Source organism: Gymnoscopelus microlampas (assembly GCF_963454915.1).
Source record: "Gymnoscopelus microlampas genome assembly, chromosome: 1".
Lineage (NCBI taxonomy): Eukaryota > Metazoa > Chordata > Actinopteri > Myctophiformes > Myctophidae > Gymnoscopelus > Gymnoscopelus microlampas.
The window spans coordinates 33,455,050-33,475,155 of record NC_139962.1 but is presented as its reverse complement, the minus strand read 5'-3'; the positions used below and the strand labels follow the sequence as shown (position 1 = coordinate 33,475,155).

Sequence of the window (20,106 nt, the reverse complement as noted above, 5' to 3'; positions counted from 1 at the left end):
CCACACCGCATCGTGACGCGTTGTGAGCTTGTAGATTGGCTATTTTCAAATAGCCGAACGCTTCGTTTTGGGCTAGTTTGTTTTCATAGACCTGGGTTGCGTATTTCTCTCACACAATCTGTCAACACGCCCGACAGGACGTCTCTCTCTCGCTGTGTGAAGAAGAACCTTGGAGTACTTCCGGGTGATGTTTACCGCTACAGAGACGACCAACGGCTCTTCTCCTGCTGGTGGATGGAAACCAACCTTTAATAAACCATTGTTATTATTTAATATATCTAGATGAAAACCAAAGCAACCAGAGCATAGATTAGACCCCGGTAACGCGTTTAGATGGGTCACCAGTAGGTGCAGTACACCCTGCTGGACTTCCTCTTCACACAACATCTCCACGGCGAGGTAACATCCGTCTGTCCGTCCGTCGTAGCGCGAGCCCTTTTTTTTAATAAATATATATATATATGTCACCGCTTTTTCACTTAAACGTCATTTTTATCGACTGCAAAGCTATAAATGAAGTCGTACTCTGCCTTATTCATTTCACCTACTTGATAATTGTTTTTTCTTTTTGTTTTTTTAATGAGTGTTTTGCACCTTTATTTTGCCTTGTGCTACGCCTGGGTTAGCTAACTTATTATGTAGCGTAACTTCACGTGCTTGTTTTGAATTGTGCGTAAACCGCCGTTAGGGTGAGTTAGCTAGGTTCAATTACTACTAGTAGTGGTAGTAATGGAACTACTAGCTAGGTTCAATTATAGTAGTAATTGAACGACTAGTAGTAATTGAACATAGCGAGTTAGCTAGGTTCAATTACTACTAGTAGTAGTAGTAACGGAACTACTAGCTAGGTTAAATTACTACTACTAGCAGTAGTAATGGAACTACTAGCAGTAGTAATGGAACTACTAGCTAGGTTCAATTACTACTAGTAGTAGTAGTAGTAATGGAACTACTAGCTAGGTTCAATTACTACTACTAGTAGTGTAGTAGTAATGGAACTACTAGCTAGGTTCAATTACTACTATAGTAATTGATTACTACTATAGTCATTGAACTACTAGTAGTAATTGAACATAGCGAGTTAACTAGGCCCAATTACTACTACTAGTAGTAGTAATAGTAATGGAACTACTAGCTAGGTTCAATTACTACTACTAGTAGTGTAGCAGTAATTGAACTACTAGCTAGCAGTGGTGGAAAAAGTACTCACATTTTTTACTTAAGTAAAAGTATCAATACTGCAACGTAGAAATACTCTGTTACAAAATATATCAAAATATCAAAATATACTTAAATTACAAGTTAAAGTACTCATAATGCAGTATGTCCCATTTCACAAATGTTCAAATGTATAAAATGTCTAAAAACCTTTTGAAAATAGCAGATCTACAAGCTCACAATGCGTCGCATCGCCACTCATTGTAGTTATTTATTTAGTTATTGAATTACTAGTAGTACTGTACTAGTAGTGTTGTTGGCTAATCAGCTAACTTGTCTTAACGCACCTAGTGCAGGCATGTCAGAAGATGCGGCAGATCTACACAGCTCGCAGTGCAAGAACTTATAGATCGACTATTTTCTGCGAAGTGATTTGGTGTAGAGCAGGGGTCTTCTACTTTTTTCAGGCCAAGGGCCCTTTAGCTGAGAGAGAGGTAAACCAGGGACTACATATTGTATAAAACTGTGTTGCAGATTAAACCTTTTCATAGATTTCATAGTTGGCTTCATAGACTTGTTTGTCATCAATGTTGTACAAATTCATATTTTTTGTTTGTTTTTTTAAACATTAGCTTCTCTATGAATTCATGTTAATGTAATTATTAGACATTTAACCACTTAAAGCCTCAATACTAAACTTGACCGTTGGCTCTGTGCTTGGTTAGCTCTTTTTTCCCTCTACACCAAACCTCTTTGCCATAAATAGCAGATCTACAAGCTGCGAGGCGTTGTGAGCTTGTAGATAGGCTATTTTTGGCTAATGTTCCCCTCACTCCCTCAGAATCCTATAACTCAAGGATTTGGAGGACCCCTTGTAGTAACTCTGAGGACCCCTGGTGTAGAGGGGACCAAGTACAGACCCCTGATGGACCCCAGTCAACAAAGTATATAGGGTTTCAAGAGATTAGTCAACATGGCCCTCTAACGCTTAATTTATTCTCCATAGTACCACGGTGTGGCTTGCCCCAAAAGACCTGATTTACAGTTTCATCAGGCAAGTGACACCATTGTGTGATTGAGTATAGATTAAGCTTAATGAACGTGGGCAGCACAAAGTGCCTGTTATTACGTCTTTTGATTAAATGTCTCTGTTCTCTCTCCCTGTAGCTGGCGGGCCACCATCTCAACCTGCCTAACAGGCTCCTCAGAGGACTCAGACGGTCTTTAATCGTAGCGCTGACCATCCGCACGGCGAGTGACTTCTGTCACCTCAGGACAAAAGCAGTACAGGCCAATGCCAAACTTCTCACAGAGGTCTTAAAGCCAGCCACTCCTGACAGTGTGTGTCCCGCCTTTCCATCCCGTGCCAAGAGCCAACCTCCTCGACATCGAGCGCCTAGGCTCGCCATGCCCGGCTCAACGGCCAGTAGTAAAGCTCGGGTGTACACCGATGTCAACACGCAGAAGAGCCGGGAATACTGGGACTACGACGCACATGTGCCAAGCTGGAGGTACACCCCAGTGTTATTCTGAAATTCGATGAGTTGTGTGTACAACGTCATGCATGATTTATACTTGTTTGTGTGCCGTGTTACGTACCGGAAATAGCAGATCTATAAGCTCACACTTTTGCGCTCATGTCTGACCTTTTTGGGCACGATATCTCTTAGCTGTTTTAAAAGGTAAGGCAAATTGTGACTGTCGGGGAAGAAAACTTGTGCGCATCAAACGATAAAGAGAAAATGGTTTATGTGAAAATGCTGATCATATCACATGATCCTGTTTCATATACAAATCAAATCTTGGCTACTTCGTTTTTAAAATTCAAGATTACGAAAGAAAGAAGCCCGTTTCTCAATTTCAATCACAGGACTTCAATATGAAATGAAACCAAAGATAAACAGTCCTGCTGTGCTGAAAGATGGCATGACATTAAATGTCAGATCTGTTGCTGTCTATTGCGCAACACAAAAGAGTTCACACATAACCATGTTCTGTGGTGTTTAACCCTTTAGTGTTTCATTGAGTCAGTCCATTCAAGTCAGGGTTGTAGCTACTGGTTGCAGTTCTCAAAGAGGCAACAAGGTGGTCGTCTGATCCGTTATTTGTGATCAGTACAACCTTCTTGGCAACTCGTGCACTCATGTCATCACACCATTCTGATGAAAATGCACAGCTGAATAACATCATAAATCTTAATGTCTTTTGACTTGTCCAACTGGAGGGAGAACTGCACACAGGAGATTTGATATGCTTTACAGCTGCTCTCCCCAGAGGTCCTCCGAAGTTCCCTCACATCCCTGTGTCACTGTTCTCCTGGCCAACTGAAGGCTTGTGTTGGTTACATCCATGATCACAGTTTGTTCTTAAAATGACCATACAAACAAATCCTTGCCAGCTGTGAATATCTCACCATCCCAAAATGACTTTCTTTGGAAAGCTCTTTGTCAGAAAGACCCTTTCTGGCAAACCACAAATCATTTGTGGTTTGTCAGAAAGGGTCTTTCCAAATTCACTTTCTTCGCCAGCGATGCACAGATGCATACATTTTTCAATCAATATGATGAAAAAATAATGAACTTCCCATTCTGCATGGAAATTACTTGTATCTTCTGTCTCTTGGCATCTTATCCCAAACTCATTATCAATGCTGGTATCTGTCTTGTTAACTCTAGTTGTTAGTAGCTGAGTATAGGTTAGAGGTTAAACACCTGGACATTGAGATGCTGCCAGGGCCATTCCTGTGTTCCTGCACTAAAATGTCTCCACAATCGACCAAATAGCCCCTTAAAGACATGGTTGCCCATCCGTGGTTTAGAGGGAGACTAGGGATAAATCCCTGCTGCATAACAGCCTACACACAAATTGAACACAGGATGTTGCTTTTCTAATGGCCTAAAACAGCCTGAAGACTAGAATGATAGCCCATCTTACCCTTTTTATAGGTTTGTTTATAATTGATGTCCTAAGTTGGGTTTGTTTTCAATACTACTACTGCTGCTATGAATAATAATAATAATAATATGTGATTCACTCTTGCTTCCAGCAATCAAGACAACTATCAGTTGGTGCGTAAGTTGGGCCGAGGGAAATACAGTGAGGTCTTTGAAGCCATAAATGTGAGCAACAACGAGAAAGTGGTTGTGAAAATCCTCAAGGTGAGCCTCTACATTTGTTGTGGTTTGTTATGATTATTATCAAACCATTTGTGATCTTAGGGTCAACTATGTAGTATTGTCCAATAATAATTAAGCCATTTATCTATTATAATATGGTGAATTCCTGATGTAAACTTTAATTGTTTTTAGCCCGTCAAGAAGAAGAAGATCAAACGTGAAATAAAGATCCTTGAGAACCTGCGTGGGGGAACCAATATCATTCGCCTGGTAGATACCGTCAAGGATCCTGTGGTAAGTTGACATAGTTTATGTCCTTTAGGGCATGTTGCAGTATCATGTCATATTCTGTTTCTGCTAAATTTCATTCTCACTTATGTTCTGGGAAGTGATAATATCTATCTGCTATTTTCATAAATGAGGTATTCTGTTATCTCTCTTTTTGCAGTCCAGAACACCTGCACTTGTCTTTGAGTGCATCAATAACACAGATTTTAAGGTAATTATGTTTGGCAACAATCATTCATATGAAACTACTACAAGGATTACCATTTATGTGAAGCCACTGATATGAGTAGATAACATGTTACCCTTTAGTAATAGCTTGCAGTGAACAAAAGCCAGATACTGACATCATGTAACTTATAACATATACTCTGATAAATAATCTATGCATTAATTAAAAAAACATCTGTTTTATAGGAGCTTTACCAGAAGTTAACAGACTTTGATATCCGTTACTACATGTATGAGCTCCTTAAGGTAAGAACATTACTTAATAAAGCCAACTTAAAGGTGTGCACAGTTAACATGAGCCACAAAATGCCAAACTTCAATGTCAATTCATATATTTCTTTCCTAGTTGATGTTAAAGAAACAATCTGGGAGTTATGTGGTAGAGTATGTTAATACAATATAATTAGCACATCTGCAGTGGTTGGAGGTGGTCTTCCTTGTGCCGCCATTTTGACTATAGCCTGTATATTGTTGCAATTAAGTGACTTTGCTGGGAAAGGGATACAATGTACATAAGACATACTACTGATTGTAGCTTGGAAAAAGCTTCCAAATGCAACCAGTCTCAACTATGAATAGCTCATAAGTTATGTACAGCTGTTTGGTAATCAATAATTGATCAGATGGGGAAATGCCACCTCTTGTGTAATCTTATTTCAGGTTTGGTGTCAAAGTTGTGTTTCTTTGTAACACAAATGTACCGCTTCAGTCAGTGTCGTTCTCACACAAATATAGGATGAGTTCTGGGCAGATCATACGATTTAAAATAACCAATACTGGTGATGGAGAAACAAAACAAAATATCATATGTTAGATTGACCTCTCCTGGCACTTTTGATCACCATATTACATTTAGAAATCTTGTGTAATGGTTCATGGCCTTGTGTTGTGACTGCACTTGAATTGATTGGCCAATCAATACAGTGCATTAACTATAGGGTGTGTCTTGTCTTCTCATAAAGGCTCTGGACTATTGTCACAGTATGGGAATCATGCATCGGGATGTGAAGCCCCATAATGTCATGATTGATCACCAAATGAGAAAGGTACTATCTTTGTCCATTTCAATCATTTCATGAAACTGATTCCCTTTGTTCTCTGTGAGGACCTGAGAAAACCGTGAAACAAAAAAACTGCTCCCACACTGTCCACTTATTTATTGTAGCACCAAAGTGATGTTTCCAGCTATTCTAGATAAGAGTGACGATGCATGATATCATCTTAAATACACACCCGATACTGGTCACAACAACCTGCCAGTTCTGTGTCTCGAGAGTGTGCACTCATAAGTGCTGCCTATGTAAAATATGTCTACTCTGTAGTGTACAATAGAATGATAGGATATCTTAACCCATTAAGACCTGAGGCCGATTCTAAAAATGTCTTCTAAATCCTAACAGCTTTATTTTAAAACACCTATGTTGCTATATCAGTGGTCTCAAACTTTTTCATGTCAAGGACCCCCAAAAATTATTTATATTTGGCCATCTCAGAATATTTTGTTCCAGGGACCCCCCAGAAGCAAAGATTTGAGCTACAAATGTTCGCTTCAAAAAAAAAGTCAAAGATTTGAACACATTTTCATGATTTAAAAAAATAGCTGATCTACAAGCTCATAGTGCGGCGCTCAAGCTATGAGCTTGTATATCTGCTATTTTTTAATAGCCAAAGTATAAGACAATGGTTAAAGTGATTACACAGATGCGTTCCCGGTCTTAATGGGTCTGACCTAGAGTTTTTGGGGAGTCATTTGAGCCTGCCTGCACCAGTTAGCCCTTATGGCCTATAGTGGAAATAAGGTTAATGTGCGTCTGTTCCTCTGTCCCAGTTGCGTCTCATAGATTGGGGTCTGGCAGAATTCTACCATCCCGCTCAGGAATACAACGTCAGGGTTGCCTCTCGCTATTTCAAAGGCCCCGAGCTGCTAGTCGACTATCAGGTACATGCTACCATACATCATCTTTTGTACAGAAACGTACTCATTTTGCATGTTGATATGTATTTTAACCAGCAGAAGACAGTATATATTATATTATAGTGTAGTCCAGACTGTTCTTACATTATTCACTTTGGTGTTTTCCAGATGTATGACTATAGTTTGGATATGTGGAGTCTAGGCTGTATGCTGGCCAGCATGATCTTCCTGAAGGAGCCCTTCTTTCATGGACAGGACAACTATGACCAGGTAATATTATTATTATTATTATTATTATTATTATTATTATTATTACACTCTAAATGGAGTCTGTATTGAAAAATAAATAGATGTCATGTAAAACGTGTTTGCCCTAGAAGATGATATATTATTCTCATGTTTGGTTGGTTGGTATGGGTAGTTGTCACGTGTACATACAGAATATGTTATTAGATTTCCTTTTCTTTCTTTTTTTTTCTTTTTCTTTTTTGTCTCCAAGCATTTTGCATTTCTGTTGTCATTCTTGTTTTAGCTGGTTCGCATTGCTAAAGTTCTGGGGACAGATGAGTTGTTTGGCTACCTGCACAAGTATCACATAGAACTGGACACTCGCTTCAAAGATCTGCTTGGCCAGTAAGTAGACGATAAGAAACCAAAATATCATAGTGCTGTCACATTGTTTTTTTATTAGCAAACTCTGCTAGTTAAAAAATCTTTACATTGAGAATTCAATTTGAAACCCCTGAAGTTCAAAGGGGAAGTTGTGGTATTGGCTCCAGTGTCACTTGTTTTCACTTGTGTGTCCAGGCAGACCAGGAAACGCTGGGAGCATTTTGTCCAAACAGAGAACCAGCACCTGGTGAGCCCAGAGGCCCTGGATCTGCTGGACAAGCTGCTACGTTACGACCACCAGCAGAGGCTGACAGCCGCAGAGGCCATGCAACACCCATACTTCTGTTAGTGTCACGCTATGCCTCATTTTATACTGCTACTTTGTAGCTATGTTATTTTCAGCTAGCGGCAGCATCATGCACTGTATAAATTGAGCGTTATATTTGCCTGTCTATTAACCCATTCAATCCAGGAACGCATCTATGTCATTTTTAGATTTCTTCTATTCAAAAATAGCAAATGTACAAGCTTATAGTGCGGCACTGAGTGCCGGGCTATGAGCTTGTAGATTTTTTTAAATCATGTTTTTTTTTGCAAATATATATATATTTTTAAAGCAGGACATTTGTAACTCGAATCTTTTCTTCTGGGGGGCTCCCTAGAACTAAATATTTTACAAATGTTCGCTTTAAAAAATATATATTCCAAGATTTCCACCGATTTTTCAGAAATAGCAGATCTACAAGCTCATATGAGCTTGCATATAAAAGATACGATTTGGATAAGATAAAACATCAAGCAACATTAAGACATCAAGATGTCTCTTCAGAGAACGTGATGAGCATTTACAGTAATTTTACTCTATTACTCTTTATTATGGTAGATTTATTGACTTGTTTCTCTGTTGTTTCTGTGTCATGGAATTAATTTATGATTAATTGAGGGTTGAATGTATTTTATGCCATTCTTACTTGAACAAACCGTTGAGGGTTGTGTTATTGTGGATGAACGCACTGGTGACGATTGTGTATTTCCCTGCAGATCCTGTGTTGAAAGAACAAGCAAACACAAACACGGACGGCACAAAGGCAATAAGCGGCTCCAATGCAACATGATGAGAAGAATAGGAGGTAATGCATTTAACACTTTTCTTGTAGACATAATTCTTGTTCAGGTGTCCTAATAGAATGTATACCTGATATAATATATACTCTTCAATATGTTTGAACAATCTGTGCTCATTGATACTATAATAATATGGGCTACTTTGATGTGTGTGGGACTAACTTTTAGGAGGAATCTATGATTGTAAAATATTCTGTATTTGTATGTAAGAAGACACTTAAGTGTAATGGTTCAATACATTACGGCTATGTGTATTGTATGTAGCGGTGTATATCGAGTACGTCTGGTTAGGACCGTCGTGGTTAGAATGTAAGTGGGTCAACACCGCAGCTCGTGGTACTACAACCTATTTTTAACTGCCTTTATTTAGACCAACCTTCCTTTTAATAAAGTTTTAAATTATCTTCATGTGATGAAGCAGTCTCCCAACACTCATCATGTTGCACTCCCCACTCAGTCTAGACGGTCCCATAGTTAAAATATTATATGAGGGGGCGCCCGCTGGCCTAGCGGTCCAGGCGCATACCACATAGGCTCTAATGCCTGACGCCGTGTCGCGGGTTCGCGTCCCGTTCCCGACGACTGTTGCTGCGTGCCACTCCTCGTCTCTCCCCGTTCCCTGTCATTCTCTACTATACTATCAATAAAGGTAGAAAAGCCTTTTTTTTTATATATATATAATAATAATTAAGAAATCTTATATGACTATGCCAAAGTTGCAGTGCACAGAGAACATCTGGAATTGAAATAGTTTACAAATATTGTAATTTGGTGCCAGGATTAGGTGAGAATATACGTATACATTTATGGTTGCAGCATGACTTATCACTGCATAATCCTGTGACATGTTTTTTTCCTTATGGCCAACCTTGCATGCCAGCATTTCTGACGCTGTCTTCATGATATCCGTTAGACTAACTGAACTGTCGTCATTGCATTGAGTTGACCATTTGTTTCACGAACATGGATGGAATCCAGACACACAATAGGGGATGTCATGTATTGACACAGATGTGATTTGTGAACATGTTAACAATTTAGAATTGTCTGTCCCTAGACTATCCGTCTCTCTCCTTAGCAGAAATCCTGTCTCGCTTCTGTGCCTTCATTTACATGTGTACATGACTGTAGGCTTAGCCCAGAACAGTGTCAAAATGAATCATGATCTTTATGAATCATCAGCAGCATACATTTTAAACAAAACATTACATGCAAAAAGCATTATCCAAATTATCTTTTGCGATTGGAACTGTTTTGCAAGGTTTATCAACACACCATTGACTGGAAAAACGTCCCACTCACATGAAGTCTTTATAACATGTATGAACTATACGGCCGGTATGCTTATATGAAATTAAATCGTGCTGTAGGGTTTGGTTTTATGACACTGCAGTGGTGAGGTTATGGTGATAGCCCTGCATATGGTTCTAGTATGGAGTAAATACTACATGCTTTACAATCAAGTAATTTACAAGCAGCCAGCAGCCATTGTAAAATGTCAGACAAGCCTTGTATAACCACACCGCTCCTGCAGAGGTAGCTGGTACACCAGACAAAAACAAAAACAAGCACTTCAACTCTCTAAACTGATTATTTGATGGACTGGAATGAAATATGCACAGACATACATAAGTGATAGTAATAGCACAATCGATCAACTTTTATATCAGGACGTCATGGGACATTCTATCTACCGGCATAAGTGTTAAATCTACTACGGTAAAAAGACAAACTTAAGCTCACTGTACCAATAATGATATAAATAATTAAGATTTTATCTGTTACATACTCAGTAGCTCTGAGCAGTGAAATGTTGGTGCAGCTGACTGCAACAAGTAATGTCCAACATAAAATACAAAATGTAGGTCAAGTAGGTAATAAAAGGTAAATAATGAAAGTTATAATACAGATATATGGTACTTCTACTAGTAAGTCAAAAATCTCACGGAAGTGTGGTGAGTGACCATAGACTAATAATGCATAGTGTACTATGTACAGTTTAGAATTGCGCCTTCCCTGGGATCGAGAATCTATAGAATATACAGTTTAGAATTGTACCTTCTCTACACAGAGTATACAGTTTAGAATTTATATAAAGATGCAAAAAGATGTATTTGTTGTTTAATCCTCCCCCCATCTATTCAGGGAGAACCTTTGTTACCTCAACTTGTGACCTTTTGGTGGCAGAAACGTCGGCCTCACATCAACAGCCATACTGGAGTAAGATCAAACACAAGGTTCAACCTAAACACAACCTGGGGGGATTGATTGGTGCCGCTTGGTCAGTCACCACCCCTCCCCCACCACTACCTTCAACTTGTTTTTAAAAGAGCAAAGTGACTATTGTTGGATCCGTATCAAGCCGGTGTTGTGCTGTAAGATGTGTGTTCGTCATTAAGACGCTGTGGTGACCTGAGATCCAATTCCAGGTAATAGCACTGAGTGACATGGAGGCTCTTTTCTGCTATGGATAGAACAAATGCTATATTGAAAGAGAATAAACCATTTTTATTTAAATGTATGCGTGTTTGACTGTTGGTATTGATTAAATTGAAATGATGTATAGAATAGATAAGCATATTTTATAGGAATGGCTGACTACTGACATCAAAGGATGATATTCTGAATAACATTATATTTGTCTTTGGTATGAAATACAAATTAGGCTTCTTGATTCTATGGTTAAATGTCACTACAAGAAGATATGCTAGGCTGATGTTGCAAATGCCACTTTGATACATTATCATATATTTTGCAGCTACCTCTGAAGTGAATTAATGAATGAAAAAAATATATATTGTCCCCGCACAGCACAGGAAATACTGCGTGGGGACTGCACCAGGCTATTAGACCTGGTCTAATCTGGTCTACGCTGGTCTACGCTGCAGTCACTTTCTGACTATTCTCACTCCACCAACAATTTGCCTGACCATGCCTCATTTTAAGACCAACATGCCCATGGGTGCACAGTTGGGTGCAAATGCACTTGGCACTTGCACAACGTGGGCGCTGGCCATGACAATGACAAATGCCTCTGATGTAACTAGCAATGACACTTGTGCTACATGCCAGCTTTGTTGGGAGTAAAATAGGGCCCATTATTTACTTATACTCTTTACATTTAGCCAAACTATCCATTTATAATGGATAATCCACAAACAAGCAAGTGTTGGTCCAATTAAATGTTTTACTTTTGATCCTGGTTTCTGACTTGTGTACTACTGATTTTGAAAACTGGATGGAAGTCCTCTGAGTTGTTGGGAGTTGTCTACTACAGAACAGAGATATACAATAATGTACACAGAGGAGAGATTGCTGATCATGTTTGTGATACAAAACATCTAGGGTTCTACAGTGACAAACCTGACTTAGTGCATTGAAAAATGTTCAGAGTGATCAGTGCAGCAAGTGTGAACTTTTGCTTTTAATAAATAAACTGGAAAGTCGAGTTGATTTCCAGAACATAAGACATTGTGCAACATTCGTGCATTACAAAAGGGTGCATTCGTTAAGGCTTGTCACTTGCCTGGTCAAAGCCAGTGAGGTCAGCATCACAACTCATCAAAATTGAAAGTATATCTGCTTTTCACAGGGTTAAATTGTAAACAAAGCAGAATAAATACTTTTGAAATGCCACATTTAACTTTTAAAATGCAATATTTCTGCACAAATTGTCACATTTTGTACATCATCTAGTTGTTGGACATCAAAACAGAAACGGTGGCCATTACTGTCCTTCACATTTTACTGTGTTGGTCTTGAGGTTGGCCATCAACCTCCAAGATTAACTCAAATCAGTGCTTATTGGCCCAAGCCATTAAACGAATGCCCTCACTGACATAAGTAATAAATACATTAAAATGCAGTTTACAAATACATAGCTCACTACAGCAGATGAGTTCTAAACCCATCAAAGGCAAATGAGGAAGCTAATGTATGTATGGTGATAGGTCAGCTTTGGAACGCCTGTTTTACAGGCATGACCGTATGTTAAAACCATGTAGCAAATTATCTTCAGCTGCTTGTCACATAATTACAAAATAAAATTTGGTTCCCATGGAAACAGCATGGGGACAGGTGACCACAGTTGATATCAAAGACCACCAAGGACATCTTAAGATTACAGTTACAAAGCTGATTATCTTATTAGCAACACACATTGTAAAATTTGAATACTTGACTGAGTCCATTGGCACTTGATATTCGAGAGTCGAGGTCTCAGTTGACATTTTCCCTGGGTTCTTAAATTGAGAGGTCCTTGGTGAAGTCCAAATAATTGGAAGCCAAAAGCTTCATTCATACTTCCTCGCACAAAGGGTTCACTTGCCAAAAAGAACAGATCTACAAGCTAAGAATGCATCACTCATTAGCTTATACTGTAGATATTTTCTTTTAGGCAAGTGACACTACGTACTACAGAGTATAAATTTGGCTTAATCTATATTTTGTCATAGGTACAGTGTTGATTGCAGAAAATAACACATTTTCAATCTTTTCTTTTTTTAGCTGGAAAATATGTCATTTCTGGCAAGAAACACTGCCATGTAACAGTATAGATTAGGCTTAAGGCATAAAACAATGTACTCTGCAAAAGGTATAAAGCTAATACCATACACATTCAGTTGTTTTCTGAAAACAAATACAACAAAAAACAAAAACATTCACAAAACACTTGCATGGATTAAATACATGACTATATGAATGTTTGAAAACTGTACAAGACATTGGATGCAGTGGTATTTATGACATGTGCACACAGCTTTCTACATGTATAATGCGGGTTACATCCTCGGGTTGCAGTGTTGAGGTAACTTCATGGTGACAGTAAAGGCTTGGCCTCGACACTCGGCCTGGTGAAAAATCCACAGACATGCATCGGACATAGATGACCTACACTTGTACCTAGGGGACTGTGTGTAATGTATGTATGTATATAAATAATGTACCTGTATAAGCCCATAGTTTATACGATTCAAGTTTTAAAAAGTGTACAAATAAAGCATTGGTTATACAGTATATGTCTTATGATATTCAGAATGCCAAATGATCTATGCTCAGATACCATCCATTTGCCCACAATTGGCAGCTTCATTTTCTTTACACATGGATGGCTTGTGTTGTTGCAGCTGCAGCGGGGACAGTGGCAGGATCATGGTAGTATATGTCGCAGCTATAGCGGGGACAGTGGCATGGTCATGGTAGTATATGTTGCAGCTGTAGCGGGGACAGTGGCAGGGTCATGGTAGTATATGTTGCAGCTGTAGCAGGGGCAGGGTCATGGTAGTATATGTTGCAGCTGTAGCGGGGAGTGACAGTGGCAGGGTCATGGTAGTATATGTTGCAGCTGTAGCGGGGAGTGACAGTGGCAGGGTCATGGTAGTATATGTTGCAGCTGTAGCGGGGACAGTGGCAGGGGTATGTCGTAGCTGTAGCGGGGACAGTGGCAGGATAATGGTAGTATATGTTGCAGCTATAGCGGGGACAGTGGCATGGTCATGGTAGTATATGTTGCACCTGGACAGATGTCAGAGAAAGTGTCAATTTTAGGACTTTTAAGACCTTTCTAATACCTCCAAAAAAGGGGGGTCGGGTCAACAAACTTTACTATGAAAAATGGTCAAACATCGGCCGAATTGTCAAATAATATAAGAAGGAGGCAAAAAAAAAAATTAACCGATCTACAAGCACAATACTATCTGTGGAACCGAGTCAAAATAAATGTAATGCCACAACTCCTTCAATTCCAAGTTGCTTGTCAGGATGGCGGGTCCCCAGTTCAAATATGATTATTTGGGGGGTTGCGGCCTGAAAAGGTTGAGAACTACTGGTTTATGTTGCAGATCTAGCAGGGATACTGGCAGGGTCATAGTATGTTGCAGGTGTAGCAGGGATACTGGCAGGGTCATAGTATGTTGCAGGTGTAGCGGGGACAGTGTCCAGGTCATGGTAGTAGATGTTGCAGGTGTAGCAGGGATACTGGCAGGATCATGGTAGTAGATGTTGCAGCTGTGCATCATCCAGTTCGTTAACTGCAACAATGTGGTCGAGGTGCTCCAGGTAGCGCTCCTGGTCTTGCATAAAGTGTGGGATTCTGGTCCTGTGAAACACAGCCAGGTGCTGGAGCCTTTCTACATCTTCAAAGGATACCTGTCAGAGTCAGGAATGAGGTTTGAGCCATGTCCACCACAATGGTAACAATGGTAGTCATTTTGATAGAGACAAACATTTCCCCCCCAATTTTGTGCTCACAAAGATTTTGAGCTCACAAGGCGTCGTGTTGCGACGTGTCGTGAGCTTTTCGAATAGCCAAAACATAAAATAGGTAATTTAAACTGTTCCTCAATTTGCCAGTGTGGTAGAGAATGGTAGTATTGACACTAACCTTCCCCAAAGAGGTCAACATCTTGAAGTCAATGGTCTTTCGAAGCCGAAGGATCCTGAGGATTCCATCTAGGTAGACCTGGTCTTTACTGAAGCAACCTTAAGACACCAATCCATGCACATTATATGAGAATAATAAAATGAGGCAACAGGCCCACTGAATCTTTCAGTTCATTTTCTTCAAATCATTTTTAAAAGCAGCTTAATTAATGTTACCAGGAGTGTTAGTGTATTAACATTCATGTTACCTGGCTCCGAAGTGTCCGTCTGTCCCCTCTTGGCACGCAGACAATACTCCCAGCGCACGTCTGGGTCTTGGACAAAGCGGCCAATGTGACTGAATAGCTGGCTGAAGCTCATACTGGCTGCATGGTACACCGTGTAGTACAGGAGAGCTGCGCGCCACAGGTAAGGCTGTTTCCGTAGCAACACGCTGTGCAAACTGGCCAAGCCCTCTTCTGTGGGATTGGCCGGTTTGAGGCCAAACTTCTTCCGGCCCACTGCGGTGGCCCATGGCTGCAGGTTGTTGTTTACCCCGCGCAGATAGTGAGTGCCTAGGATGAGGGATGGCATTTACAATTAAGAGGATGAGCTGTACTTAGAAATTAAGTGTAGCATATAAAATCACTAGTTCACACCCAGGGCCAAACTATGTTGAGACATTTCTTTTAATTGTTCCATCATGCTCCAGCTCTTTATTAAAGGCGTTATATATTCTGTGAAGAGTGACTTGGATTTGATATGTTACCCTTAATTTAATTCAATTATCATCTTATTAGTTGAGATTAGCCGAAGTACTTTTTTATATTTTTTGTTATGCATGTACTGTTTGTACAGTATGTACCTATTTCATGTCTCAGCATCCCCTCCAGCCAGTGCTGGCGAGCTCCAGCCAGGTTTATAGTCAGAGTGGGTCGACATCTCTCCACCATCATCACAGCCTGAGAGAGCAGCTCGTCAGATAGACACACCACCACCTGGGGGCAGTATCAGTGCTTTAATTAATGAGCATTATCACAAACAGCAAGTGCTTTGTTAGAGTACTACAGTTTCCTTTCAAAATGTGTCGCAGAGATAAGAGTTCTAATAGATATCATTCAAAACATGCTAAACCATGTAAAGCTGAGTTGTGCTTAAACAAGTGGAAAATTACATGTGCTTACATGTTGTACTTGCAGGTTTTGTGGCATTTCTTTTTTAATGCTATGCATAATATTCAAATATATTTGCCATAACTTTCTGCTCAACTATGTGTCCTCTCTCCTCAAGTGATTTACCTGTAATCTAATGTGTTTGCACGTTAGAAGGCTTGCTGGTTATTGTGCATTTCATAAAAGAAATAAGGAAAACATTGTTTTGCTACTGACAAGCCAATAGACCCCTTAACAGACAACGTCACACTGATAAGAACCAGTATGCGTGCAACCAGTATGTGCGCAGTGAAACCCATTCTGTCAGGTCTCGCTAGAACACGCCTCACTAGCCAACACACAAGAGGGAGTTGGGGTGTGCTGAAACCAGCGCACCCTGAAACAACAGGTTTGGAATTGATTGCGTGAAACAATCACCTGTCTCAATGTTAGTAAAGAAATAATTGGTCTATACTCCATTACAAATATATCAACACAGTGGTGGAAAAAGTACATTTAGATTTAATCTAAATGTACAAAGTAACTAGTAACTAAAATAATTATAGTGGAGTAAAAGTACAATATTTGCCTCTGAGATGTAGTGGAGTAGAATTAAAAGTATAGACAATTGGAAATACTCCAGTAAGGTAATAATACCTCAAAATTGTACTTAAGTACAGTACTTGAGTAAATGTACTTAGTTACTTTACACCACTGAACACTCATGAACACGCTCACCTCTCCCACACAGTTCTCCTTCTGCAGGTACTTGCGTGCAGCGGCCCACACTCTGCTTTTAGGTAGTACACTGCCTCCAGTCACTTCCTCAAAGTTCTCATAGTTGCCAAACTTCCTCAGTACACATTCCATGATTCCAACTGCCTAGAATATGGGGCACAAGCGGATGTGAGTTACTGGGTCACAACGTAGGCGTAATGATGAGATTTGAGCAGGCAAATTCTCTGAAATGGAGGATATGTTTTAATGAATGATATGAATACTGACGCTTTTTTATTTTAAATGTACATTTGCAAAGTGTAAGGGAAAAGTTTCTATTGTGTTATTGAGTCATTCAGAGACCATTTTCATTCGATATTATTTCTATATTGTCTGTTATACAGAAATCTAAATGAATCAAATAACATAAATAATGCATAGTAGTTGCTACTCTGTTTAATTGTGCAGTTAAGTAAGATTAGAGAATTGCTGAATATATCAAGTATGGCTGTTGGATGTTTGGCCGATGAATCTCATATTTTACACAAAGCTTATCATATAAGCTGGTGGCCATTTTGTCGAAAATAATATCAAATAATATTAAATATAGTACATAATATAGTTAAATATTCAAATATTATTTTGACACAGAATCAAATTAATTATGGTCATGATTCACCAGGAGCCTGGGTGGCTTGGTTCCAGGCTTAAAATAATGTATATAAATATTTTTTTAAATCTCTATGGGAAAAATGAATGAGTTTTCAATGTGTGGCACCACAAAATGCTATGCCCTATAACAGTAGGCCCGTGTTTGGCAGATTTGAACCAGAAACACATATGAAGGTGACATGATGTGTTTCCAATCAAACAAAGCTGGACATGTTTTACCGGAAGAGGGAATAGATATAGAGATTATGCACATAGCTTATTGTTCAGCACCAGCTGAGATCTTCAAAGCAGAACATTGTTTTCATACCTGTTCAAGGAAGAGACCTGCACCCTCCTTGTATTTCTCGAGCACGCTGGTGGGCTCGGGTTGCGCATACTCAAACTGAGGTTCATACTTGTAGTCTGACTGGAAGAATGTCTCCTTCTCCTGCGCCAGGTTCAGGGGCCTTAGTGTAGGGATGCAACAGTTAATCGAACTAATCGATTTAATCAATTAGAAAAAATAATTGATAATTGATTTTAATTAAAACAATCTATTTCAGGGGGAAATTTTAAATGTTGCTTTTCCCCTCAACATTTTTTAGAAATAGTGATAATCAATTGAGTCAATTATGAAAAAAGTATATATCCTATGTAGGCCTATAAATACAGTATATAAATTACATTTTTTCAATAGATAAATATTTAATACATATAATTAAACAAAAAAAACAGACTTCTCTGTTAGATTAAGCGAAAAAGTAATTGGCAGAATAATCGCTAAGAAAATAATCTATAGTTGCAGCCCTACCTTAGTGCCACCAGTAGACAGGGCCTGCTGGAGGGTGATGGCAGCGGGGTGGATCCTACTCCCTTGGCGATGTGTGGCAGGGAAGTGGCAGGTCGCATTAGCCCTCTGTTAGCCCGGAGACCCAGGGAGTAGTTGACTGAGCAGGTGCTCTCACTGCGGCGCATCCAGCGGCCAGGGGCCCCAGGACCTCCAGGGCCCAGGCTGGGACTGGTTAGACTGCGGGCCGGTGGCGAGGGGGCCGCAGCACCACCGCTACGCCAGGGCGGCTGGAGGACACGCCTGTCCGCCATCTGCTCCTGGGATCCTCGAAGGTACCGAGGAGTCACCTCCAGGCTGAGGGGCCGACGGAGGGGCGGTCTGGGGGTAGCCACACTCTTTGATGCCCTCTTTTCCACCACCTGGGCCCGGCCCGGTTTGGGTTCCGTCTGGTCCGGTGGGAGTCCGTTGTGGGGTGTCTTCTCCTTCTTGGTGCCGCTTTTGACTTTGGCCCGAGGTTTGGAGGTCGTGCTGCTTCTGGTGGTGGTTTCAGGTGGACCTGCTTCATGTTCTTCTGCCTCCAATACACCCTTCCTGCTGCTTCTCCCAACATCTTCACACTCAACCTGATCCATACAGCCCTCACCTGAGTCCAATACCATCACCACCGAAACACCACCACCACCACCACCACCCACCACCACCAGACCACCCTGTCTCCACACCCGACACTGTGGATAGACAAGATGTATTGTTGTTGTGGTTATGTTTGTGTGTGTGTGTGTGTGTGTGTGTGTGTGTGTGTGTGTGTGTGTGTGTGTGTGTGTGTGTGTGTGTGTGTGTGTGTGTGTGTGTGTGTGTGTGTGTGTGTGTGTGTGTGTGTGTGTGTGTGTGCATCTGAGTGTTTCCATTCATTGTCACTGCTTAATAACATTAGAATAGAGGTTGTGGTTACGCCCTTAATTATTGAAGCCTTAACCAGTGTGCTCAACTGTCCATAACTTATGGCACGCCTGTTAAGGGGTTTCAATAACTTATAGGCTATTCACAAACACTCTAACAGGACATAAACTTGGACCAATTTAGAATGAAAAGGTCTAAACCAACATAAAACTATCCATGCTAGCCACAAAATATCGTGATAGTAGCTGACGGATACAGGAAAGGTGGGCACTAGGGACCTCTGGGCACCTTGATGTAAAATTGGCTATTTTGTCCAAAATGTTAAAGAAAAATATATATTTGAAAAATGGTCTTAAGTATAATGTTAAGTATGATGTGAACATGCATGGTGCATCATTATCAGAGTTAATTTTATCCTTCAACTTCTTGTTATGTCCAAAAATGTCATACAGGTTTTGTAGCAATTTGTAGCAATTATAGAAATATTAGACCTTAATTGTCGAATGTTTAAGCATGTTCTAATAATGTATGCTTTACTCTACTTAAAAACATTTTAGAAATGTTTTATTTTGGAAAGAATAGCCAATTTAACAGAGGTGCCCACTCTTCCTTGATGCCCACCTATCCTGTTACCTAGCTGACTCTTATAATATAATAATAACTTATAATCAAAACAACACATTTTTCCTATTTTATTATCAACCCATTCCATGCACACAATAGCATGACATGTTTTCATGCTATTCATTCAAGTCACTTTATAATGACTCGTTGTAGTTGGGGAGGGGGATCCATAAGTTAAACCCATCCTCATGGAAATGAATCATGTTCTTTGGATTCTTATTCTAATAGTTCTTACCTTGCAGCGTCAGATCTGTCCCTTCAAGCTCGTCTTTGATTCATTACGACCGTTAGCCGGTGTTGTAACGGGTTGAATAATAACGGTTACTGGTCTGGTTGTAGTGGTTGAGGTTCTGAATGGACCGGATGGCTCGGCCCGGTAAGGAAGCAGGGATTGTGTTGGAAGAAATGACGCGCTGGCAAAGATCAACGTGCCGTGGTGACGCTGCGGTGCGTCATTACGTATTATTATGA

The 20,106-nt window shown here is 40.1% G+C and overlaps 2 protein-coding genes across 3 annotated transcripts; one reads left to right on the top strand and one right to left on the bottom strand.

Moving 5' to 3' along the window:
- The first annotated feature begins 186 nt into the window (after positions 1 to 186).
- Positions 187 to 10,963, top strand: csnk2a2a (casein kinase 2, alpha prime polypeptide a). Of its 2 annotated transcripts, none has more exons than XM_084064667.1 (13): positions 187 to 399; positions 2,326 to 2,669; positions 4,205 to 4,316; positions 4,467 to 4,568; positions 4,723 to 4,773; positions 4,977 to 5,036; positions 5,753 to 5,836; positions 6,619 to 6,729; positions 6,874 to 6,975; positions 7,238 to 7,338; positions 7,513 to 7,661; positions 8,359 to 8,447; positions 10,588 to 10,963. In XM_084064667.1, exons 2-12 carry the CDS (start codon positions 2,566 to 2,568, stop codon positions 8,430 to 8,432), a joined length of 1,050 nt encoding a protein of 349 aa, XP_083920793.1. In that variant the 5' UTR covers positions 187 to 399; positions 2,326 to 2,565; the 3' UTR covers positions 8,433 to 8,447; positions 10,588 to 10,963. The 2 variants fall into 2 exon arrangements, with proteins under 2 accessions (XP_083920793.1, XP_083920794.1); XM_084064668.1 differs by lacking the exon at positions 187 to 399 and adding an exon at positions 2,168 to 2,212.
- Positions 10,964 to 11,765: 802 nt separating this feature from the next.
- kiaa0895l lies at positions 11,766 to 20,106 on the bottom strand. Its single transcript, XM_084064657.1, has 8 exons — positions 19,871 to 20,106; positions 18,133 to 18,839; positions 17,650 to 17,788; positions 16,692 to 16,835; positions 15,668 to 15,800; positions 15,072 to 15,377; positions 14,825 to 14,922; positions 11,766 to 14,589 (listed from the first exon to the last, which is right to left on the bottom strand). Exons 2-8 carry the CDS (start codon positions 18,768 to 18,770, stop codon positions 14,428 to 14,430), a joined length of 1,620 nt encoding a protein of 539 aa, XP_083920783.1. The 5' UTR covers positions 18,771 to 18,839; positions 19,871 to 20,106; the 3' UTR covers positions 11,766 to 14,427.